The sequence below is a fragment of the Meriones unguiculatus genome, chromosome 9 (genome assembly GCF_030254825.1).
Source record: "Meriones unguiculatus strain TT.TT164.6M chromosome 9, Bangor_MerUng_6.1, whole genome shotgun sequence".
In the NCBI taxonomy this organism is placed as follows: domain Eukaryota; kingdom Metazoa; phylum Chordata; class Mammalia; order Rodentia; family Muridae; genus Meriones; species Meriones unguiculatus.
In genome coordinates, this window is record NC_083357.1 from 82,984,401 (window position 1) to 83,007,432 (window position 23,032).

Here is a 23,032-nt window from a genome sequence, read left to right on the forward strand (position 1 = left end):
TTCTTCATCTTAGAAATAAATAGGGCATTTGATAATAGAATGCAAATATTATGTTTTAAGATTTCCTCTGTCTGTAAGCTGATTCACATAATTTTTCAATAGCATATCAGAATGGCCTTGAAATGGACTCAGTGTTGTGTAATTATGTTTTGTGGAGGAAGTAAATAAGAGCTTATTTAATGGAGCAATAAACACTATACTAGCAGCGCCTATATTTTAGTCTTTAGGTTACAATTTGTCTATTATTTATTAGGCTTAAATGTCTCATTTGGTGCAGCTTCAGTCTATTAAGTAACAGATAATTAGCTTTTAGGAATCCGTTGTTTACCCACATGGCCAGAACTGCTCCTTTGTTTTCCATTCCACAATTTAGAGCAGCTAAACAATTATGCTTCCATTTTAGAGGAAATGCATATTGCATAAACACCACTTAGGATTGTCTCTGCAGTCTCAACAGATATGCAATTTATGTGTGTATTTGGTTTCAGAAAGGTTCTGACAGTTACCCTCTCCTCTGTGGATGCCATAAAACTTAGATTATTTTCCATAATTGTGCAGATTCTAGTTTTTTGCAGTAGTGCTTTCAGTTTTCTAGTGTTATCAGTGAGTGATGCATATAAGTAAGCCAATAAGCTTTAGTCATCTTTCTGTATAGGATGGTAGAACAAATAAAGTTTCATTGGTCTGGGTTCATTTCTCTTTTTTTTCATCCTTCTTTTATAGAACAGTAACAATAACTTCTTTAACTAACATTTATTTATCATACTTAATCTTCCAGGCTGTGCACATGTCTATTATCACAAATGATAATTAAAAACTTGTGACATTTATCAGAATATTCAATTAACTTGCACATAGTTTTGCAGGCAATGAAGCCCAGGCTCATATCTCCTGACTGAATGGCATCTTTTTATCATCGTAGTATTCCTTGACAACCAATGATTTTAACTATGGTATGAAAAAAAAAAAAAGAACGAAAATAATACTAGTAATTGGTTACACTAGATATCTTAGTTCTGGTTTGGATTGCAGTAAAGAGACACAATGACTACCCATCTAATAGTTATAAAGGAAAACATTTAATTGGGGAGATGTGAATACAGCTGCCCATTCTCCATCCAAATGCAGTACAGTCATATACGGTCAGTGAGAAAGTGCGGTATTTAACTACTCTACCATCTCAGGTACTGATTAGAGAATCTGTGTATCTGTGAAAAAACTCAGTGCTTATCTCCATGATGGCAATGTTAAACTCGGAAAAATCTATGGGGAGAAGGCTCCTGTGAGCTTATGGTAGAGTACCAAGAGGATTCTCCTCTTGCTCAGTCATCTCAGGGATTACGTTTTATCAAAAGTAGGTAAAGTAAATAATTCCTGGAACAATCAGGTAACAAGTACTAATGAAAACTCAGTGATCTATACCATTTCTGTACCAGCAATACCTGCAAAGAAAAAGTTTATATAAACTTTGAGCTTGTCCTCAGAGAAAGATGCTGGAAAGTAGAAAGTACATAAACAATACAGTGAATCGCAGAAGTGAGTGTAAGCCAGTGTATCTATCCCAAAGCAAACACACTAGTCAGAAACAGTGTCAGTTTCTGGGGACAGATTAACTAACATTTTCAATTAGAAATCTGAGCTACAGGCAATGCTTTCTTTGTTATATTAAACCAAATTCTGTCAAGGCCAGCTCCCTGCCAGTCACTTCACACTCTTACTATATGTCATATGAACTGCTATTTGAACTTGGTATTTGGTAGTCTCATTTACTCATTCAAAATTTCAGTTTCTGTACAAAAGAAACATTGCTCACCCTCAGTTATTATCTCAGTATAGAGAAAAAAAATCTTGCTTAATGATGAATGAATCAATGAAAAGTCTCCTATATGTTTAATTCTTATATATACTATTAAAACAGGAAGAGAAAACAACAATTTATTTTTAATACAACACAGAGCTGAGATCTGTCATCTTTAAAAGACACTGTATGAATCCAATGATATTTTCTATCAGAATAAAATCAAATACTGTTAAGATAAACTATGTTAGTAACTTCTATTTCCATTGCAGAAAGTCTTCAAATGCATTAACAATAATGATTTTAAAAAAGTATATTCTATATATAATAGAAAAGGCATCTCTTTTTAAAGGCATCTCTCAATTGTTAATTCAGAGATACCAGTCTTCAAAAATAATCACTATAACGAAATAACTCATATAATAATGAAAAGTACTTATTTCTGGCTTGCTTTTTTTTTTTTTTGTTTCCTAAGTGATACCAAATATATTGATCACATTGAAAAGTCAGGAAAAAAAATTCTATTCTTTTCCTATTTAATAATATAAACCCATATAGATGTGACATATCCAGTGGAACCAATGACATGGTATTTCAGATTAAGAATAACACAAAATACTCAAAGATGAATAATGATGAGGACATTGAGGGGCATATTCACAAGGATCACAGTTTGGATTCAAAGGTACCAGAAGGACAATGCACCTGAATGTTAACAGTAATTCTTGGAGAAGTGAAGGCTCTGATCTATGATTGTTTAGGTGTTTTTTATACTGTGCAAGTACTGCTTTGATACTGGAAAAATAAATTTTTGGTCATTCACAATGAAAATTAAATCACAGAGAAATAAAAAGTAGAATATTACTAATATTCTATTGGGAAGTCCATTAAAACTTGATTTCTATGAGAGTTCAGTTTTCCAAAGTGACATAACAGCAGCCCTGAGAGGCTCTGCATCACAGTCCCTCGGGTCAAACCCCAACAGTACAGCTCATCTGCCATCAATAATCAGCTAGATGACTTAACTAGGTGAGCAAATGTTCAAACAATATAATTATGTACCACAAATTAGGCTAAGATTTTAATTTAAGATTATTCCAAAAGCATATTTTAACAGCCAATAGTATACCTCTCTGATATTCCTTTTTGGTAATATTTCCTGATTTTAAACATAAACATGGAATTGCCTTAGATGGCTTTTCCCTTCTACAAGAAACAAGTATGATACACTATTATGCTCCTTTTGCTTCTAAACATAAACACTAGCCTATCACAGTGCAGGGCAGCACAGCGGCCCCTTCCTGCAGGGAAACCTTAGGTGCATTTCTTTTCCTGAACTGTGAACTACCAGAATTTACCAGTGAAACTGATGATTTTCATTAAAGCTTTTAATCCTTAGTGGCTTAAAAATAAAATTATTAAGGCTGAAAATAAAACTACAGCGCAATACTTTGCTTCCCTGGTTAGTGGCAACTTTTTTTTCCTTTTACTAAAAATAGATTTTTAAATAATGTATTCTGATTATGGTTTCCCCTCCCCATGCCCCTCCCAGTTCCTCCCTGACTTCCATAACACCTGGATCTACAACCATTTCTGTCTCTTATTAGAAAACTAACAGGCATCTACAGAATAATAATGAAACAAAATAAAATGAGGTAACTATACAAAGACATTTGCTCAACCATGTTCGTAGCAGCTCTATTTGTAATAGTCAGAAGCTGGAAACAACCCATATGTCCCTCAATGCAGGAATGGATACAGAAATTGTGGTATATTTACACACTGGAATACTGTTCAGCTATTAAAAACAAGGAAATCATGAAATTTGCAGGTAAATGGTGGGAACTAGAAAAGATCATCCTGAGTGAGGTATCCCAGAAGCAGAAAGACACACATGGCATATAGTGACTCATAAGTGGACATTGGCTGTGTAATATAGGATTAACATACTAAATCTATACTCCTAAAGAAGCTAAACAACAAGACCCTAGGGAAGATGTCCAATCCTCACTCAGGAGTACGAACACAATAGACATCAAAATCAGGGAACAGCACAGGATCCTACCACAGAGGGTCTCTGAAAACTCTACTGATGGAGGTCTCAAAGCAGAGGCTGAGACTCACAGCCAAACTTTGGGCAGACTGCAGGAAATCTTATGAAAGAAGGGGGAGACAGAAAGACCTGGAGGGGAAAGGAGCTACAAAAAGAGACCAACAGAGCCATAAAAACTGAGCCCTGGGGTCCCTGAAGAGAATGATACTCCAATGAAGGGCAATGCATGGAGAGGACCTAAAACCCCTGCTCAGCTGTAACCCAGACTCAGTCTCCAAGGGGGGGGGTTCCCTAATAAGGGGAGCAGGGACTTTCCTGGTATGAACTCAGTGGCAGGCTCTATAATCATGTCCCCCTGGGGGGGGGTGCAGCTTTGCCAGGCCACAAAGGAAGACAATGCCACCAGCTCTGATGAGATCCGATAGGCTAGGATCAAACAGAAGGGCAGGAGGACTATCAGCGGACTAGAGGTGGCACATAGAAGAAGAGGGAGGGAGAGGTCCACAGCTGGGATACAAATTGAATAAATTGTAATAAATGATAATGATAAAAATTTTAAAAATGAGGTAAATAAAAAACAAAGAGTGATCCTTTCAACTTTATAAAATATACAGATGTTTCTGTAATGTTGTAGGCAAATATGTTAAGTTTTTGAAAAAGTTTCTATTACCATTAGAAAACACACTATAAAGAAAGAGAAAACAGCACAATGGGCATATCTCTTTCCTCAGGGCTTCCACCCAGCTTTAGAATCCATTCCTAGCTAACCCTGCGTCATCTACAGAGACCCCACATCCCAATCACCCTAGGCTCTTTCCACCTAAACCCCAGACATTGTGTCTTTTTGACTGAAGTTTCAGTACGAGGCTTGGAAGAATACTGAAGCATGCTAACACCAATATTGTCATGTCTAGAAAAAAGTAAAGTCCATTTTTTTCCACAGTTATTTGTAGAGATTACAATTGGTAGTTATGTCCCTCTAGTCTCTGTCTCCCTTTGTTCTATTCTGTACTCTCCCAGTACTTCCTTTCTTCTCCTCCTTCCTTCTCCAGTGATAGGGACTGAACTATCACTGCATGTACACTGGGCAAGTGCACCCATAGCCTCCTTTGAGTCTCTTTTACTCAGTTTCCTGTTTTTCTCTCTTTTCCTCACCTTTTACTCTCTCCTATGTTGCATTGGGTGGAAGAAATCAGTCTGGATGTTCTACAGAACTGCCCTAAGTCAGTGTTTTCTGTATGTAAATGTGTTAACAGACAAGCACTGTTGCAGACTTGTTATCTAGTAATAATGAAGGAAAGAGAATGTGCTTGACTTACAAGCCTACCAGAGGACCAGCGATAGGAGAAACATAACATACAATGGCCAAATAAAGGGAGAAAGGCCCATGGGAAAGATCTGCTCCATGGCTAGTTTCAGAAACATAAGATCACATTTTTTCGCTTGCGGAATACACTAAAATGTCAATGAAGCACCACCCGAAACTTATGTGTCTGCAGCATGAACAGGGAACAAGACAGGACTCACCAGTTTTCATTTCTACTAAGCGCTTTTTCTCTTGCTGACGTTCAAGTCGTTCTTTCTCTGCTTTCTCTTTTGCTATTCTGGCACGTTTGTTTTTTTCTTCTGCTTCCCGTTTTTTGATGTTTTCATTTAACGCTTGCTAATACAGAAAAATTTTGAAAATGATTAATTTTAACCAGTGACTTCACAATAAAATTATCTAAAAAATCTTACACAAGGTACAACCAAGAGTGAATACTTTTTGGTTAACGGTTAGTTTTTAGATGAGTAGCAGCCATGTAATATATACACAGAAACCCTTTTTAAATATCAATAAATTACCTGCATGTAAATGGAATTACTGAAAAGGGAAAAGAGACAGAAACTAAAAATAAAAAAGGTATTTAATACACAAATCAAGTCTGCTCTCTAAAATATATGTGTTTTTAACTCTCTAAGCATTTTCTGTATTTTTCTCTTCTATAAGCTATTCAACTTTAAGGGAAGCAGGTGGAGAAATGATAAAAAAAGGTGAAATCTTTATCTAATGGTCAGGAACCAATGCTTTTTTTCATGTAGAAAAGAGCATCATGAAGGCAACTGTATAAACATTTGATGTTTCAAAGTAAGATCCTGTGACTGTTGATCAAAACCAATAGCATGCAAATGAAAAGAAGATCTCAGTGGATATGTGATTAGTTAATTAGTTTCATATTTCTAAGTTTTATACCAATCAAGCAATGCCTCTCATGTGGCATTAGTGAGAATCAGCAGGTAAAGGTGGAATTTAGTAAGTGCCAACAAACAGCATGGCATCAGGTTACATCAAACAGACTGTATTTTATTTAAGTGTCAATGAAAACAAACAGGTTACATGTTAATTACCAATAATATTTTAAAAGCATACAATTAAACTGTAAGTAGCCTAGTATTTTTCTTTTAAATGCAGTTCTAGAGATTGACCCCAGGGCTGCAGCACACCAGGCAAGAGCTCTACCAGCTGAACTACAACCCTAGCTTTTTCTGCTTTCTTTTTGGTTGTTGCAGTGTTTGGCATTACTTTTTTTCGTGTAGAAAAGATGCATAAATCATAAAGAACACAGGAGTTGTGAAGATACTTTATACTAGTTTTACGCTAGATGAAGCCCCCTCTGGTTTGATTAAAGCTGAACTGTAAAGAGTGTGGTGGTTTGAAAAAGAATGGTCTACATAGGCTCATATACTTGAATGCTTAGTCATCAGGGAATGCTGCTATCTGAAAGGATTACAAAGATTTAAGAGGTGTAATGTTGGGGGGAAGATGGCGGCGGCTGTTTTCCAGTGTGCATGGACCGTGGAGCAGTTGCGCAGCGAGCAACTGCCCAAGAAGGACATTATCAAGTTTCTGCAGGATCACGGTTGTTTCTTGCAGAACATAAATGATTGGGAAACATAAAAAAAAAAATGTAGCTAAGACTGCTAATAAGGACCATTTGGTTACTGCCTATAACCATCTTTTTGAAAGTAAGCATTTCAAGGGTACTGAAACTTTAAGTGTCCGAGCAAGTGAAAAACATGAAGCTTAATGATGATAAACCCAAAGAAACCAAGTCTGAAGAGACTCTTGATGAGGGTCCACCGAAATACACAAAATCTGTCCTAAAAAAAGGGAAATAAAACCAACTTTCCAAAAAAGGGAGAGGTTGTTCACTGCTGGTATACAGGGACACTCCCAGACGGAGCTGTTTTTGATACTAATATTCAAACAAGTTCAAAGAAGAAGAAAAATGCCAAGCTGTTAAGTTTTAAGCTTGGAGTAGGCAAAGTTATCAGAGGATGAGGCCCTCCTGACTATGAGTAAAGGAGAAAAGGCTCGACTGGAGAGTGAGCCAGAATGGACCTATGGAAAGAAAGGACAGCCCGATACCAAAATTCCACCAAATACCAAGCTCAGTTTTGAAGTGGAATTAGTAGACATTGACTGAAACCAGTGCTTCAGGTAAGACGTCAGCAACAACAAAGACTTGACGTGACCAATTAGCGCTTGTTACTATTGTAAGGGAAAAGCCAACTGGAAAATATAAGGCATTAAAGCTTGCTTACTGATCTCAGTTTTTGAGAATTGTAACCCCCCGTAAGTTTCTTTAAGTCTCAGATATTTTACTATAGCTATGTACAGTATTAAGGAGAATCACTTTTCCTTTTACTTCATAAACTAAAAGGCTCAATATAACTGTCATGGATTGTCTTGGAAAAAAAAAAAAAAGAGGTGTAATGTTGGAGTAAGTGTGGCCTTGTTGGAGGAAGTATGGGATGGGTTTTGAGGTTTCAAAAGACATGCCAAGCCCAGTATGTCTCTCTGTCCATGATTCTTCAGCACCATGCTAGCTGCCATGCTACCTGCCATGGTACTAATGAATTGATCCTCTAAAATTGTAAGCAAGTTCCCAATTAAATACTTTCTTTCATAAGAGTTGCCAGGCATGGTATCTCTTCACAGAAATAGAACGCTGATAAGGCACTAATTGATGCTCTGTGAAAGAACAGGCAGAGCAAAGTGCTCACCAAGCGACTGAGTTTTAGACATGGAAAGAGAGAGAAAGTAGTAATGAGGTTAGAAGAGTTAAGTTGTACTAATGCAAGTTCTTGGAAAGAACCGTACCTTACCTGGAACCTTCTCTGCAAGGTGGGTCAACTGATTAGAATTTCAATTAGTGTGGAGAAAGTTTTAGGTCCAGAGCCTAATTACAATTTATCATGGGCTATTCTTAGCCCACTTAATAGCCATTGCTTGCCCATCTTTCTGACCTAGCATCCTTGTGATTATTAGATAAATCCTTAAGAATATACAAATAGACCACTAGCTTCCACTAACCAAAAGGTTAAGAATAACATCAAATAGCATAAGACCCTTAAGAGAGACTGCCCTGGTTGCTGTAACCCCCTCATGTGATGCTTACACCAACATATTTGGATAGTGCCTTGATTTATGATTTTCTTATTCAGTTACAATAAGAGTTCATGAAACTATTACATACTGAAACATAGAATGAGAAGCAGAACCTGCATTCCCAGGCCATAGTCAAACATCTTTGGCTCTAGATAATCTAATCCCCTCTTTGAGGTGACAATTATATTTTTGCATGGGCAGGTGAAACCTGATGACTGAGGATTTTCCAGGCCAATATAGGATCATCTCTTAAGTTTTTAGACATTAACCTATGAGACCAAACACTGAGACAACAGCATTAAGCAAGTACCTCCATCCCAACGGTTATCTGCTATCTCACAAGTACTTCAGTTTGTAGAGATGGAGGCAATATAACCCATTAAAGCAAATCAACTTCATTGTTCAGAAATATAAAAGGGGAAAGGATGCCGGCCTCCCTACGCTCCAGATTCTCTTCTAAAATACAAACCACTATCTATATAGCTGGGGCTTGGGTGTTGTCACAATGCCTTATGAAAAGTGAGGCTCAGGAAATGTTTCTCTAAGTAACAAACTATTCTCTGGCACTGTCTCAGGTCTTCAGCTAAAAGCCTGGAGATAAAGTCTCAAGCTATTCACAGTTTGTAATTGATATTAACACCAATTATTGCTAAACTATGAAGTGGTTTCTGTGACTCTTGATGTTTTCATTTATTTATTTATTTTTATTTTTTATTTTTTTTATCAGTTACATTTTATTAACTCTGTATCCCAGCCATGTCCCGATCCCTCATTCCCTCCCAGTCCTTCCCTCCCTCCCTCGATGTTTTCATTTATGATCCTGCTAAAATTTGAACTGGATTCTACACTGCTTTTTCTGGCAGAATCTGATCAAGTACTTGTAAAAGGAGGAGGTCAGTAAGTTGCATTTATAAGTGGCCTATGTAAATGTACTATAGCCACATATGATAATAGTCAGTATGATGTGACAATGGCAGATACAGAAATCAACATAATTTGGGATTTTCTTGTATTCCAAATCATAAGCTAAGCAGGCAGAGATGACAATTCCAAAACAAACAAACAAACAAACAAAATAAACAAAAAGTAAATAGAATAAAGGTTCCTTGACCAAAAGTGTTCACATTGTAGCCATCTATACTGTGGAAAAAAGAATAAACAAATACTCAAGAATAAAACTATATTTTTCTTGAGAAAAATAAATAGAAACAAAGTAAAGCATCTAACCTTACATCTCAGAGCTTATTTATGAATTGCACTAACTTCTAAAATTTTATAGTGTAAATTCTACGTTAATGACTGGATACATTTGAATGTAAACATTTACTAAAACTTCTTTAACCTTATAAAACTACCACACCCTTTTAGTGGAATACAAATTCAAAGGTACTTTCCAAGACCTATAAAAATATTGAGCTTTAGAAATATAGCCCACAGTGGTTCCTAAAGACACCGTGTTTTAGGAAAAATGCACTATTAATTTTCATTTAAAAGTCTACCTCATTTAAAACTTATTTTATTCTGACATTATAACTGTTAGGAGAATTTTAGCTGAAGAAAAACCAAGAGGTAGCATATAAATGCGCACTTAGCCTGCAACTAACATCTTAGGACAAATAGTAATTTGGGATTTTCTTGTAGGCCAAATCATAAGAAATAAAAGTAGCTTCAAACAGCAAAACTCAACAGAGAATGATTATTATCTTAGATAAAATTGCCTTTTCGTTACATAAATCCTAAATTCAAAGCTCCTAAGGGTGGCTGAGCAGAAATTTCAACTGATGAATGATGAGACACTAATTCTAAAAAGGAATCTTATAGCTGACCTCGTGTGGGCAAACGGCAAACGCAGAACACCACTGACTTGGCTCAACAACATACTTTGATGTGAGATCCTGTGCGCCTTCTACTGATGCAGTATTGTGCAGCCCATATTGAAAGATAGGTGAGTCTATCAGTCCACGTTAGGGACCACAGAGGACTTTCAAACTCCAGCCAGATTTTGACTGTTCATTCACATAAAACCAATAACCAAAACTATATCCTAAGACTCACATACTTTTCGTGACTGTCTATGTAATGACACTCATGTATACGAACAAACACACAAATCCCAACATGTATGCATCTGCTAGCAAATACATGGCTTCTGGAGGGAAATACAGAGCTCCTATATAGTCACACCTATAATGAAACATAACTGGTATAAGAAGAGTTCTTCTATGGGTGGTTCAAATATTTGTTACATTACACACATTTCCCCAGAGAAATCAAAATGAGTCAAAGCCAGTAAATTTAAATGAGTTTGTGTATGCATGTAGGTACACGTGCATTTGTATGTAAAATTTAGAACTGTCAGACAGAGAGTAATGTGGTATGCATTATGGTATGGTTAATATTATATATATTATCTTCGAATTTCATGAAAATTCCATCCTCATTTATGTTAATTCTTTTTCTTTTAAAACTGTAATACTAATCTACTTTCATATGTAAATTGTACTTAATTTAAATTGATTATATTATTAAATTTATTCTATCAGTGGGATTTATGTTGTTTCCGGTACTTGGCTATGATGAACAACATGGATAAAAACAAGAGTATATGGTGGCTACTGCACAAAATTATATGAGTTATTTAGTGATGCTTAACATTGACTGGATCCTAAATTAGTATATAAAATCATTGACAGCAAGTTTTTAAGTGAAAAAAAAACTTGAGACTAATACAAAATGAAAGCATATATGTTATGTGTCAAAACTTTTGTTTCTATTCTAAAATACATACATGCAAGAGGGCTGGATCACACTGCAAATATTATTTCATGTGTGAAGTAAGGCCATAAAAAAATTACAAGTCACTGCCCTCTGAAATAGAAGTAGAGCTGATTAACCAACAGAACCAGAACTATACTGACCTCTTTAGAAGACAGTAAGCTGCTTTTAAAGGGTCTGCCAGTATACACCTCGACCTGCAGAATACACCCTACAGCCTGTGCAACCCCCAAACTGTCAGCATAAGTCTTAATCTTATTAGTGTCTGTGGCCTTACATCATGTTTTGTCTTCTACTTCTCTGGCTACCAGTTCATTGAAGCATCATTTTATGTAATTATAAAGTAATTTGTTTTTATTTCCTCTTCTATCAATTGACTATTTTATCTGCTTTTTTAAAATTGAGTTTTCTTGAAGAAACTCCTTAGTTCTCTAGATTTTTGTATACCATGCCTATATCAATTTATGTTTTACAATTATAATTCCAACACTATTTACACTGTTATTCATAAACTCTACTCCCTAAAATTTACATAATAAAAAGTCTTCTTTCCCGTCACGCCTTGGCCCCCATGAATCCTTCCATGAACGAGCTGTACCTCATGAAAGGTATTTTCTGTACTTCATGAGGCTTGAAGTTGTTTTTGGACACTTCAGTATTCAGTTGTTTGAAGTTAACATTGTGAATGGTCTGAGGTGGAGATGTACAACCTTTCTCTTTTTTAAAAGTTCTTCCTATGATCTTATTCTTGACACGAGTTATTTAATATGCTTTTATGAAATTATTAGATGGTTCTCTAAAATGATCATTTTAAATTTCGAATTTCATGTTAATGAGATCAACAAATTAAAATTGACATTTGGAAATTTATTGAGCTTGCTTTCAAATTTTCAGATAAACAATTTCAATGACTGCTCCAATTTGCTTTAGTAAAATAAAATGCATATTCCATAATGAATGCTTGGTTGCCATGCCCATGTACCAACACCAGTGCCTTTATGGATGTTTTTAAAGCTTCTATGTCTTTTGAATCTGTCCATATGACTTTCCAATAACTGAGAGAGCACTGGTAAACTTTCCAAGCATAATGATAATTCCTAAATTTATCTCCATAATTTATCAATATTTACATGGTTAGCCAGGTGATAGTGGCACACACCTTTAATCTCAGCACTCAGAGGAAGAGCTAGGAGGACCTCTGAGTTCTAGGCTATCCTGATCTACACAGTAAGTCCCAGAACAGAACAGCCAGAGCCCAAAAAACAAAAACAAAAAATCCCAAACCAAACCAAAAAAACAACAAAAAATAGTTTTGAAAAACATAAAGCCAAAATAGAATTTACATTGTGAGTTGTGGCTATCTCATTCATGTGTAACATAGGTAAAGTGTGCTTTTCCTTTTCCTGAAGGAACACTGTTTGCTATGAGTTACTTTGTTGGTAACATGCCATCCTTTTGTCTTTCAGTAGTTCCTTGCCCAGCAGTAACTGTTGTGTCATTTCAAACTTTCCTGTATCTCATGGCTCTAGGCAGGTCTTGTAAATCTGATGAATCTCAAGTTTCTTTTAAAATCTGTCTTTTAAATATCCTTGTGATTTTTATTCTTCTTGGTCCTGCCTTGCATTATTCCTTGGATATACTTACTTTGTGCTATGACTTTTTCTTCATGTGCATTTCTTGGGCTAATTCTCCCTTATTATTTAGATTTGTTTTAATACCTGATACTTCTAGTCTACAAATTATCTAAATAATTTTACAAACAATACAAGCCCTGAATTTAATTCATGTATTTACTTTCCTTCCTAGACCTTCTTTAACTGACAACACTGTTTTATAAGTCTCCCTTGGTATGCAGAATAACTGTTACTGTATGTCATTGTTCTTATGCCTTTCACCTCATGTGTCTTTCTTCTAAAAAATGCTTTTGTAAATACATCCTTTGCAATAGGGGAAAACTAACTGTATGCTCTAGGTTGATCATGTTTCATGGGAAAAATAGCTATATTCATAAAGCTTTGCTGCTTTATACTCAACAAGTTTGAGTAGTATACTCTGAGACCTGGCCTGTTAAGAAAATCTCTGCCACTTTTTTTTCAAGCCGATTTAATGTGTCTGGTTTTATGTTGAGGCCTTTGATCCACTTGGACTTCAGCTTTGTGCAGGGTGACAAGTATGGATCTATTTTCATTTTTCTACATGTAGACATCCAGTTAAACCAGCACCATTTGTTGAAGATGCTATCTTTTTTCCATTGTATGGTTTTGGCATCTTTGTCAAAGATCAGGTGTACATAAGTGTGTGGGTTTATTTCTGGGTCCTCTGTTCGGTTCCATTGATCCACCATTCTGTTTCTATGCCAGTAACATGCAGTTTTTAAAACTGTTGCTCTATAGTACAACTTAAGATCAGGGATGGAGATACCTTCGGAAGATCTTTTATTGTAGAGGATTGTTTTAGCAATTCTGGGTTTCTTGTTATTCCAGATGAAGTTGAGAATTTTTCTTTCCAGGTCTGTAAAGAATTGTGTTGGTAATTTGATGGGCATTGCATTGAATCTGTAGATTGCTTTTGGTAAGATGGCCATTTTTACTATGTTAATCTTGCCAAGCCATGAGCATGGGAGATCTTTCCATCTTCTCATATCTTCTTCTAATTCTTTCTTCAGAGATTTGAAATTTTTTTCATACAAGTCTTTGACTTCCTTGGTTAGGGTTACTCCGAGGTACCTTATGTCATTTGTGGCTATTGTGAAGGGTGTTGTTTCCCTAATTTCTTTCTCAGCCCTTTTGTCTTTTGTATACAGGAGGGCTACTGATTTTTTTGAGTTAATTTTGTATCCGGCCACTTTGCTGAAGGTGTTTATCAGCTGTAGGAGTTCCCTGGTATAGTTTTTGGGGTCACTCATGTATACTATCATATCATCTGCAAATAGTGATAAATTGACTTCTTCCTTTCCAATTTGTATCCCCTTGATCTCCTTCAACTGTCTTATTGCTCTAGCAAGGACTTCCAGCACTATGTTGAAGAGATATGGAGAGAGTGGGCAGCCTTGTCTTGTCCCTGATTTCAGTGGGATTGCTTTAAGTTTCTCTCCGTTCAGTTTGATGTTGGCTATAGGCTTGCTGTATATTGCCTTTACTATGTTTAGATATGTGCCTTGTATCCCTGATCTCTCCAATACTTTGAACATGAATGGATGTTGGATTTTGTCAAAGGCTTTTTCAGCATCTAGGGAGATTATCATGTGGTTTTTTTCTTTCAGTTTGTTAATATGGTGGATCACATTGATGGATTTCCGGATATTGAACCACCCCTGCATACCTGGGATGAAGCCTACTTGGTCATAGTGGATAATATCTTTGATGTGTTCTTGGATTCGGTTTGCAAGTATTTTATTAAGTATTTTTACATCAATGTTCATAAGGGAGATTGGCCGGAAATTCTCTTTCTTTGTTGAGTCTTTGTGAGGTTTAGGTACCAAGGTGACTGTGGCTTCATAGAATACCTAGAACTCATTGGTATAGGGGAAAACTTCCTGAACAGAACACCAACAGCACAGGCTCTAGGAGCAACAGTCAATAAATGGGACCTCATGAAACTGAAAAGCTTCTGCAAAGCAAAGGACACCGTCATCAAAACAAAGCGACCACCTACAGATTGGGAAAGAATCTTCACCAACCCTTTATCTGACAGAGGACTCATATCCAGTATATATAAAGAACTAAAGAAGCTGAAAAGCAGCAAACCAAGTAATCCACTTAAAAAATGGGGAACAGAGCTAAACAGAGAATTCTCTGTAGAGGAATACCGAATGGCCGAGAAGCACTTAAAGAAATGCTCAACCTCACTAGCCATTAGGGAAATGCAAATCAAAACAACCCTGAGATTTCACCTTACACCCATGAGAATGGCCAAGATCAAAAACTCAAGTGACAACACATGCTGGAGAGGTTGTGGAGAAAGGGGAACCCTTCTCCACTGCTGGTGGGAATGTAAACTTGTACAACCACTCTGGAAATCAATCTGGCGCTTTCTCAGACAACTAGGAATAGCGCTTCCTCAAGATCCAGCCATACCACTACTGGGCATATATCCAAAAGAGGCTCAAGTACACAAAAAGGACATTTGCTCAACCATGTTTGTAGCAGCTTTATTTGTAATAGCCAGAAGCTGGAAACAACCCAGATGCCCCTCAACTGAAGAATGGATGTAGAAATTGTGGTACATCTACACAATGGAATATTACTCAGCAATGAAAAATAAGGAAATCATGAAATTTGCAGGTAAATGGTGGGATCTGGAAAGGATCATCCTGAGTGAGTTGTCCCAGAAGCAAAAAGACACACATGGTATATACTCACTCATATAGACATACAACATAGGACAAACCCACTAAAACCTGTGCATCTAAAGAAACTAAGCAAGAGAGAGGACCCTAACTAAAATGTCCAATCCCCATCCGGAAAGGCAAAGAGGATGGACATCAGAAGAAGAAGAAAACAGGAAACAACCTAGGAACCTACCACAGAGGGCCTCTGAAAGCCTCTGCCCTTCAGACTATCAAAGCAGATGCTGAGCCTGATGGGCAACTGTTGGGCAGAGTGAATGGAATTTTAGGTAAGAACTGGGAAATAGTAAGAGCTGGAGAGGACAGGGTCTCCACAAGGAGAGCAACAGAACAAGAAAATTTGAACACAGGGAACTTCCCAGAGACTCATACTCCAACCAAGGACTATTCATGGAGATAACCCAGAACCCCTGCACAGATGTAGCCCAGGGCAGTTCAGAGTCCAATTGGGTTACATAGTAATGTGAAGAGGGACTGCCTCTGACATAATCTGATTGGCCTGCTCTTTGATCACCTCCCTCTGGGGGGGAGCAGCCTTACCAGGCCATAGTAGAGGACAATGCAGCCACTTTTGATGTGAACTGACAGACTAAGATCAGAAAGGAGAGGAGAACCTCCCCTATTAGTGGACTTGGGGAGTGGCATGCAAGCAGAGGGAGGAGGGAGAGGCTTATGGGGGTATGCAGAATGAATAAAGTGTAATTGATGAAAAATTAAAAAAAAGAGAGAGAAAATCTCTGCCAATCTCTTTTAAAGCTCCTTCTGAAAGTGGCTGTTGAGATAGCTCAGTGGCTAAAGCATTTACTCCCAAAGCTGCTCACATGAGTTCTGGTCTTTGGAACTTGTGGAAAAACAACAACAACAACAAAAAAGCAGAACACAGCATCTGTAATCACAGTGCATTTTCCCTGGGAAATGGGAAGCAAAGACAGGAGAATCTTTTGAAGTCCAAGGGCTAGCTGGCCTGATTGTATGCAAACTTTGAACAAAAACTGACACCTAAGGCTGTCCTCTGAACTCCAAGTGCACAAGGGGCATCCAAATACATGCTCACTTTGTTTTTTCACATATCGCCCATATCTGCCATTGTTTTGGCAGACTACTCCTTATTAGAAGAACACCTATGTTTTATCAGCATATGAAGACACTTTCGACTGAAATAATATGTATCTACGAAAGTGTTGGGAGTCATGTCTTATTCTTTGCTTTGAAGGATATTTGTCTTTGGCATCCTGTGGTTTCACTCACAGAATGAATACACATATTCACTGTACATATATATATATATATGCACTGTATATACTCTTTTAAAATCTTTTCTTTCTTTAAGCACTCTGTCTCTTCTTTCTTGTGTGGACTCTTGCAGGAGGAAATATCTATTTTGTTTTCCCCTTGCCATGTTATTATGTTACTCAAAAGTTGTTTAGTACTTAGGATTGTGTTCTCATTTTGCTGAGCTTAATTAGTAAGAATCTTGGGGGCATGAGATGTGATTGTGTTTTAGCACAGATCTCTGAATTAGCTTTTGAAAATAACCTGTTTTGTATTGTTTTGTTTTTCCTAATCTGGGTGAGATTAATATTCCCCATCTCATGCTTATTTTGAAAGCTTTATGCAATGTCCTTATTCTACACAAACCCTAGCTTCCAACTTCACAGCTCTTGGCAACTCTGCTTTACTCTTTTTCTTTAATCCTTTTTGTCCTTGGATATTTCTTTAACTTTCTAATGCAACAGCCAATTTTTGAAAATGGCTCATCTCGGATTATGATGAAAGCTTGGTAAAAAGAATGTAAGAACCTTTAAGTAGCTGGATAAATTATTGTAGGCTAGATCTTCCAAAGTCTTCACTAAACACCTGCCTGATAAGGAAAGTTCTCCACTGTTTAATAGTGTGAGGCTAAATAACAGATCTCATTTAATTTTATATGATGTTGGAACTCGTCGACACTAATGTAATTCTGGGTACCTTAGACATATGTTTTAGGTTTCAAGATTAAATGAAGGTAATTGAATACTCGTAATTCTAAGAAAGCATTCACATGTTATATAGAAAGTTTATGAGATATTTCTCTGATAATAGAACTGATATGAAATTTGATTAGTGATATAAAATCATTTTTCTTAAAATTTTTTTTTTTTTTTTTTTTTTTTGCCACATACTTGAATGATGGTATAACCTAATGAGATGGAAATCTAAAGTTATATTCTTTTACTTAAATGACTATCTGGCACCAAAAGCTGCATGGCATTGCCTCAGTTTATTCTGTAAAGAGGGTAATATATGTGGATATTTCAGGAATTAAAGACATTAATTCATATCTTTGCCTTACATCACGTTCCTAGTATAAGTGAAAGGTACACACAGTGTTATCAAATATCGTTTATTATGTCACTAACTTTAAATATGACTTTCATGAGTATAATCAACCAAGTGCCTCCAGCACATTTATTCAGCCACAACTCATAAGACCCATGTTCTAGCTTCTGTCAGTATCACAAGCTTCTATCAGGGATAGGGGAGTGCCAAATTTCATAGCTCCTATGAGAATGTAAGTGTTTCTATTCAGAGATGTTGGAATATGATGCTACACTCAGTTGAATGGGAGTGAAGTGCAAGCATCCAATGCAGGCTGGATGTCTTGGCAGGGAAGGAGTCGTGATGAATTAAATATGGAAGGCAAGATGTAGTCCTCAACCTCCAGTCTAGCCATTATTCCTCTAAGGGCTCAATTTACATATGTATGCACATTGTTTTAATATTACCAAATCCAAAGAGCTCAGGAATTTTATTCTGGAAAAGAGACTTAGTTTTGAAAAGAGACTTAATTTTCCCTGAAAGTATTGCTTAACCTGTTTTTGAAAGGAAGGTAAGGTATACATTTGTCATTTAATATTTGAAAGTAAATTTTAGAATGACTGTTAATTGGGCAATGTTTTAAGTTACATATGATGAATGGATAATTTCAAATTAAAGCAATAGATTATTTTGCATAGTATGCAATCTTATAAAAAACAAAATACAAAATCGTAGTATTAACTATAAGTAGCCATAGATACTGACTTTTAAAACATTTTTATTTCATCTTTATTCAAACTATTTAAATAACTTTATATATCCATCTCAATATTTTCAAGCTAATTTAATGTCTTGTATCTTTTTGTTCCATAAAACTAGAGAGATCTCATTTTAAAAAGGGCTTAAAAAGCTCTGTCCATTCAGTTTTATTTTTTTCAATATTCATGTATACTCAAGGTTTGTAAGGCTGAGATTTGGACCTCTGTAAGACAAGTTTCACTAAACTCAATTTTTGTTGTCTTCGCATTTACTTGATGTCTTGTGTCTCTAATTACATGAACTCAATTTAACTCTCCATGCGTCCTAGCTGTGGGTAGCAGGCAATGTCCAAAGCAGGCTAGTGTTCTGTAAGTAAACAAATGCTTATAGGCGGAAGCTGGTGCCTGTGAATGCCTCACGTAGGTGTGGAGGTATGCTTTCTGGAAACTACCAATGGCTTCATCATTGGGAACGAACAGAAAACAAAAGATATTTTAATTTGAAAAAAAAAATTAAAAAGGATTCTTGTGCCCCAGTAACATTCCCATAATAAACCACAAAGGAAAATATTTCAAACACATATTCACAGAATTTGCTAGGAATTCAAAAGCATGTGGTTCTGTTTCCCATAAAATATTTTTCTTAATAACTAGTAAATTCCCCAACCATAAAACCAAACAAAATAAAAACCTAGTAAGCTGATTACTAAATGAATCCTATTTTATAAAATTAATAACAGGTTTTTTTTTTTTTTTTTCCTAGCATTACCACATCTCATTTTACAATGCTACCAGTGAGAACAAGTGGGTGTGACACACTCTGCTCTGGCTGAAACTATTCAGCATCTGAACTTTATTCAGATCGGAACCTGCTGACATGACAATGGACAAATCTCCTCTGTGTGGGGAGCTAAACTAGCCCATCAGCTATGCAGATGCTTGTGTTTATCTGACTCCTCCGGAAGTGCCTCTCTAAAGTCAGCCTCAGAGAAATGAATGAATCCCTCATTAGCTCACTAGGAGCATTACTGACCCTTCATAAGTCTGCTATGGATTGGTGTGCAAAACTCGGAGGTATGAAAAGTACTTCAACTAGTACATAGGCTCAAAAACAAAGCAGGATACGATTATAAGGTTCTTTCCAAATAAAATTGGATTCTCCACATTGTACTTTCTCTCCTTGAAGTGACATAATGTTCCTTTAGTTTCTCCATTGGAAGGCTCAACAGTGGCAAACCGATGGATAGAAAGGTGTATGTGCAGTGCTGAAAAGTGGCTGGTGACACCTTAGCAGTTGGCTGAGCTACCGTCAATCCCCTTTTTAGGAAAAAGACAGCTAACAACTCATGTATTCCACATGAACCAGTTTAACACATAAAAGTGTTAAACGTGCCCTCTGGGGCACATCACCTTTTCCAATCCTCCCCTACTGTCTCCTATGTCTGTGTCTGGGTAAGTATAGGAAGTGGGGGAGAGGATTACATTTATGTAAGAATGCAATGTTATTTTGTGCATTTGTCTTCACCCTGCAGGTAACTTCTTCAGTTACACAGGTTGGCATGTGCTAATATTATATATGTTGTCATTGTTATTAAAAATAACCCATCCTTTAATTGTTGTTTTTCTATTTATTGAGCAAAACAATAGAATGCTTCTTTGAGGGAAATTCAAATTGCTAGTAATTTAAAATATAGAGGCAGTCTGTCAAATACATGTATTATCATCCCCCTCAGTAAGGCCAAGTAAGAATGAACCTTATCAATAAAGAAGTTCACGTCAGTTAGAGTGGGTATATTTTCATTGTGAAAAACTTAAAAGAATAATGATTAGGAAATCATCACAAATATTTTCAAAGTTGCAAAGTCAAAATACTAAGCAACGAGGAATAATCACATTAGTCAAATAAACAAACATCAATGGATGGAGGGAGGGAACCAGAATATTTTCTTCTATCTGGGAAGCCTTAGAGCTCCAAGTATGATCTCAGAATAACAAAGGTGCTAATGAAGACAGAAGCCCTATGTGAAAAGGCTCCAAATACAACTCTGAAATTGTAAGCTCACCAAAATATGCATGGGTTGAAGATGCTTTCTATTATAATCACAGAGGCTGGCTCAACACCCCACCATAAGACTTGTACATGATATTTTTTTGCCTCTGACAACATAAAACCTATCAATCTACAAGCTTCAGGGGACATTCAGGACATGTTAAGTCCTTTGTCCTCCTGCTATTTTCACACAGCAGTTAGCACAAATGGCATTCAGAGCTGACCAGCATCAAATTTGTGCGATTAAATGGTTGGCCAAAAAAGGTTGTGTTCTAACTGTTCTTGAAAAATAAAACAAAACAAAACAGAACAAAAGAACCAAAAAACAAAACAAAACAAAACACCAGTAGATGCTTTCTCATTGGATAGGTGGGATAACACTTTATTCCCTTAGACTGAGACTTCAGGAGAAAAAAAAATTATTTGACTAACAGCTACAGTAAGATGCTAGGAGTCATTCTTACTTTGGTATTTGTTCATAATACATATTTCAATTATATAAACCAAAAACCAACTAATCTAAGATTTGCCAAAAATATGAATATCACAACTTAATTGGATGAAACATAAGTCATAACCTGTAGAATTCATCTAATGCCAGAGCTAAACACAAGTTGGGTGCCTGCTCTGCTCACAGTATTCTATATGGAAACACAAAAAAGCAGTAAAACACTTAAAAATCCCGATATTGGTATAAAGAAATAGGAAAGATGACCTTCCTCTATCTGTTATTTGCATACAGCTAGCTTGTTGCAAGGCTTTATGTTCATTTGGTCATTAACTCCACTACATGCAGTTACTACATAGAGGCTTAGTAAGGTTAAGTAACTTGCAAGTTACTGTCACGTATAATCTACAAAGACACAACTCAATATACTGTACTAGATGCCAGAGTCTACTCATGACCACTATTCCCTCCTATTTATGAAACAACCATGCTTCACAATGGAAGACAGAAAAATGAAAGTAAAGTCAATCAGGTAAAGAATTCACTAAGCTCTTATAATATAAAGATTTAACACTTCTCTAACTTAAGAGTATTCAATAATAATAACAACTTTAAGGCAAGGGCTGTATCCGGATGCCTTCTAAATCCTAGCCCCAAAGTGGAAGGTCAGGTCTCAGGGTCTCACACACTAACAATAAGAAATGGATGTTTAGTGCAGTGCCATCTAAGAGAAAACATCCATATGCTCAGCAATCACTCACGTGCAAAAGCTGCACAAGTCAAAAATCATTCCAAGTGAGTAATCTGACACTCAAGACTCGGAGGATTCACAGTCCTCAAGTATGTTCGAAACACTAAATAACAGATTTTTTTCATAGCGTGTATAATTTGGTTGAAACGTTACAGAAAAGGAGCCTCACAACAAAAGGAGCAGCATAAATCTTTCTACCTTAGGTGCCCTATAAAACAAGTGAGGACCGAGACGACACTGCTGAGTTTGTAACAAGAGTTGAAATGTGCTAATAATGTAGAGTAAGGAAATCTAAGAGCAAAAAGAGTTTTCACTAAAAAGGAAGTAACATCAGGATAATGACAACATTAAAGATAACATCAGGCAATTCAGACCAGGAGAGTCAAACCAGGGCCCAGACCTCTCCTACGATACAAAGTGGGGCTGGAATATACATTACACCTCAAGGCTACATTGGCAAGGACAGAAACAATAATTAGGTTTAAATATGAAGGCAAGCATGACTATGATTTTGCTGTTGAATAAGATAAGGGAAGATATGAGGTCACCAGCAGGATCTGAAATAAAATGCTGTATGCAAATGACCACTTCAAATCATGGCATCATCTACTAGTGACAGGCAGATTGGTCACAGCCCATGAAGAGCGAACCTTAAACAACTCACAAGTCTTAACTGATGAGTAGTTTTAAAGAAGCAGGGTAATAAGTGCATGAGCATCACTTGGTGGAACTTGATGCTGGGTAGACCACCAACTAACTGGCACAGCTGACAATTTGCAGTTAATATTTCCAGCCAGCACCTCCAGTCTTAACTTAGTGCTTGACACAGTCCCACAGAAATGTGTTGTAGACAGGTAGATTCGCACCCCCCCACTAAGCCCTTCTTCATTCTCTTCACAATCCCGGCCAGGCTTCATATTAACTGTCCTTAAAAGAGCACATTTTATATTCTGAAAGTAAAATTGCCCTGAAATAATTCCTTCCACTGTAAAGCCATCGATGGAGATGGCACATATGAAGAAACCAAGCATGCTGTGTGCTGGCACTTACTAGGTTGTCAAAAACAGACAAACAACAAAACAATATCAACCCACAGCTGAAAGTCATTACTTCCAACTTTCTTGCAAACTTAACAGCAGGGTGCTTTAAGCCACTAAAGTGCAGGATTCAAGGTTTTCCTTGTTGCTAAAATAAGATGACCTTAGTTCCATCCTCCGGACCCATGTATTCCAAGGAGAGAACTGACCTCCCGACCAAACTGTTCTCTGACCTCTACCCATGTACCACTACACATACCTCCCCTCTACCTAGTGCATAAGTA

General features: G+C 36.7%; 1 protein-coding gene and 1 pseudogene across 1 annotated transcript in view; one reads left to right on the forward strand and one right to left on the reverse strand.

The window, feature by feature from the left end:
* The window catches only part of Diaph3 (diaphanous related formin 3), a 485,489-nt gene that overhangs the window by 147,780 nt on the left and 314,677 nt on the right, over positions 1-23,032 (reverse strand). The window contains 1 exon segment of the mRNA XM_060391498.1: positions 5,379-5,514. Coding sequence (XP_060247481.1) covers positions 5,379-5,514 — 136 coding nt within the window.
* On the forward strand, positions 6,655-7,318 carry LOC110562679 (peptidyl-prolyl cis-trans isomerase FKBP3-like; annotated as a pseudogene).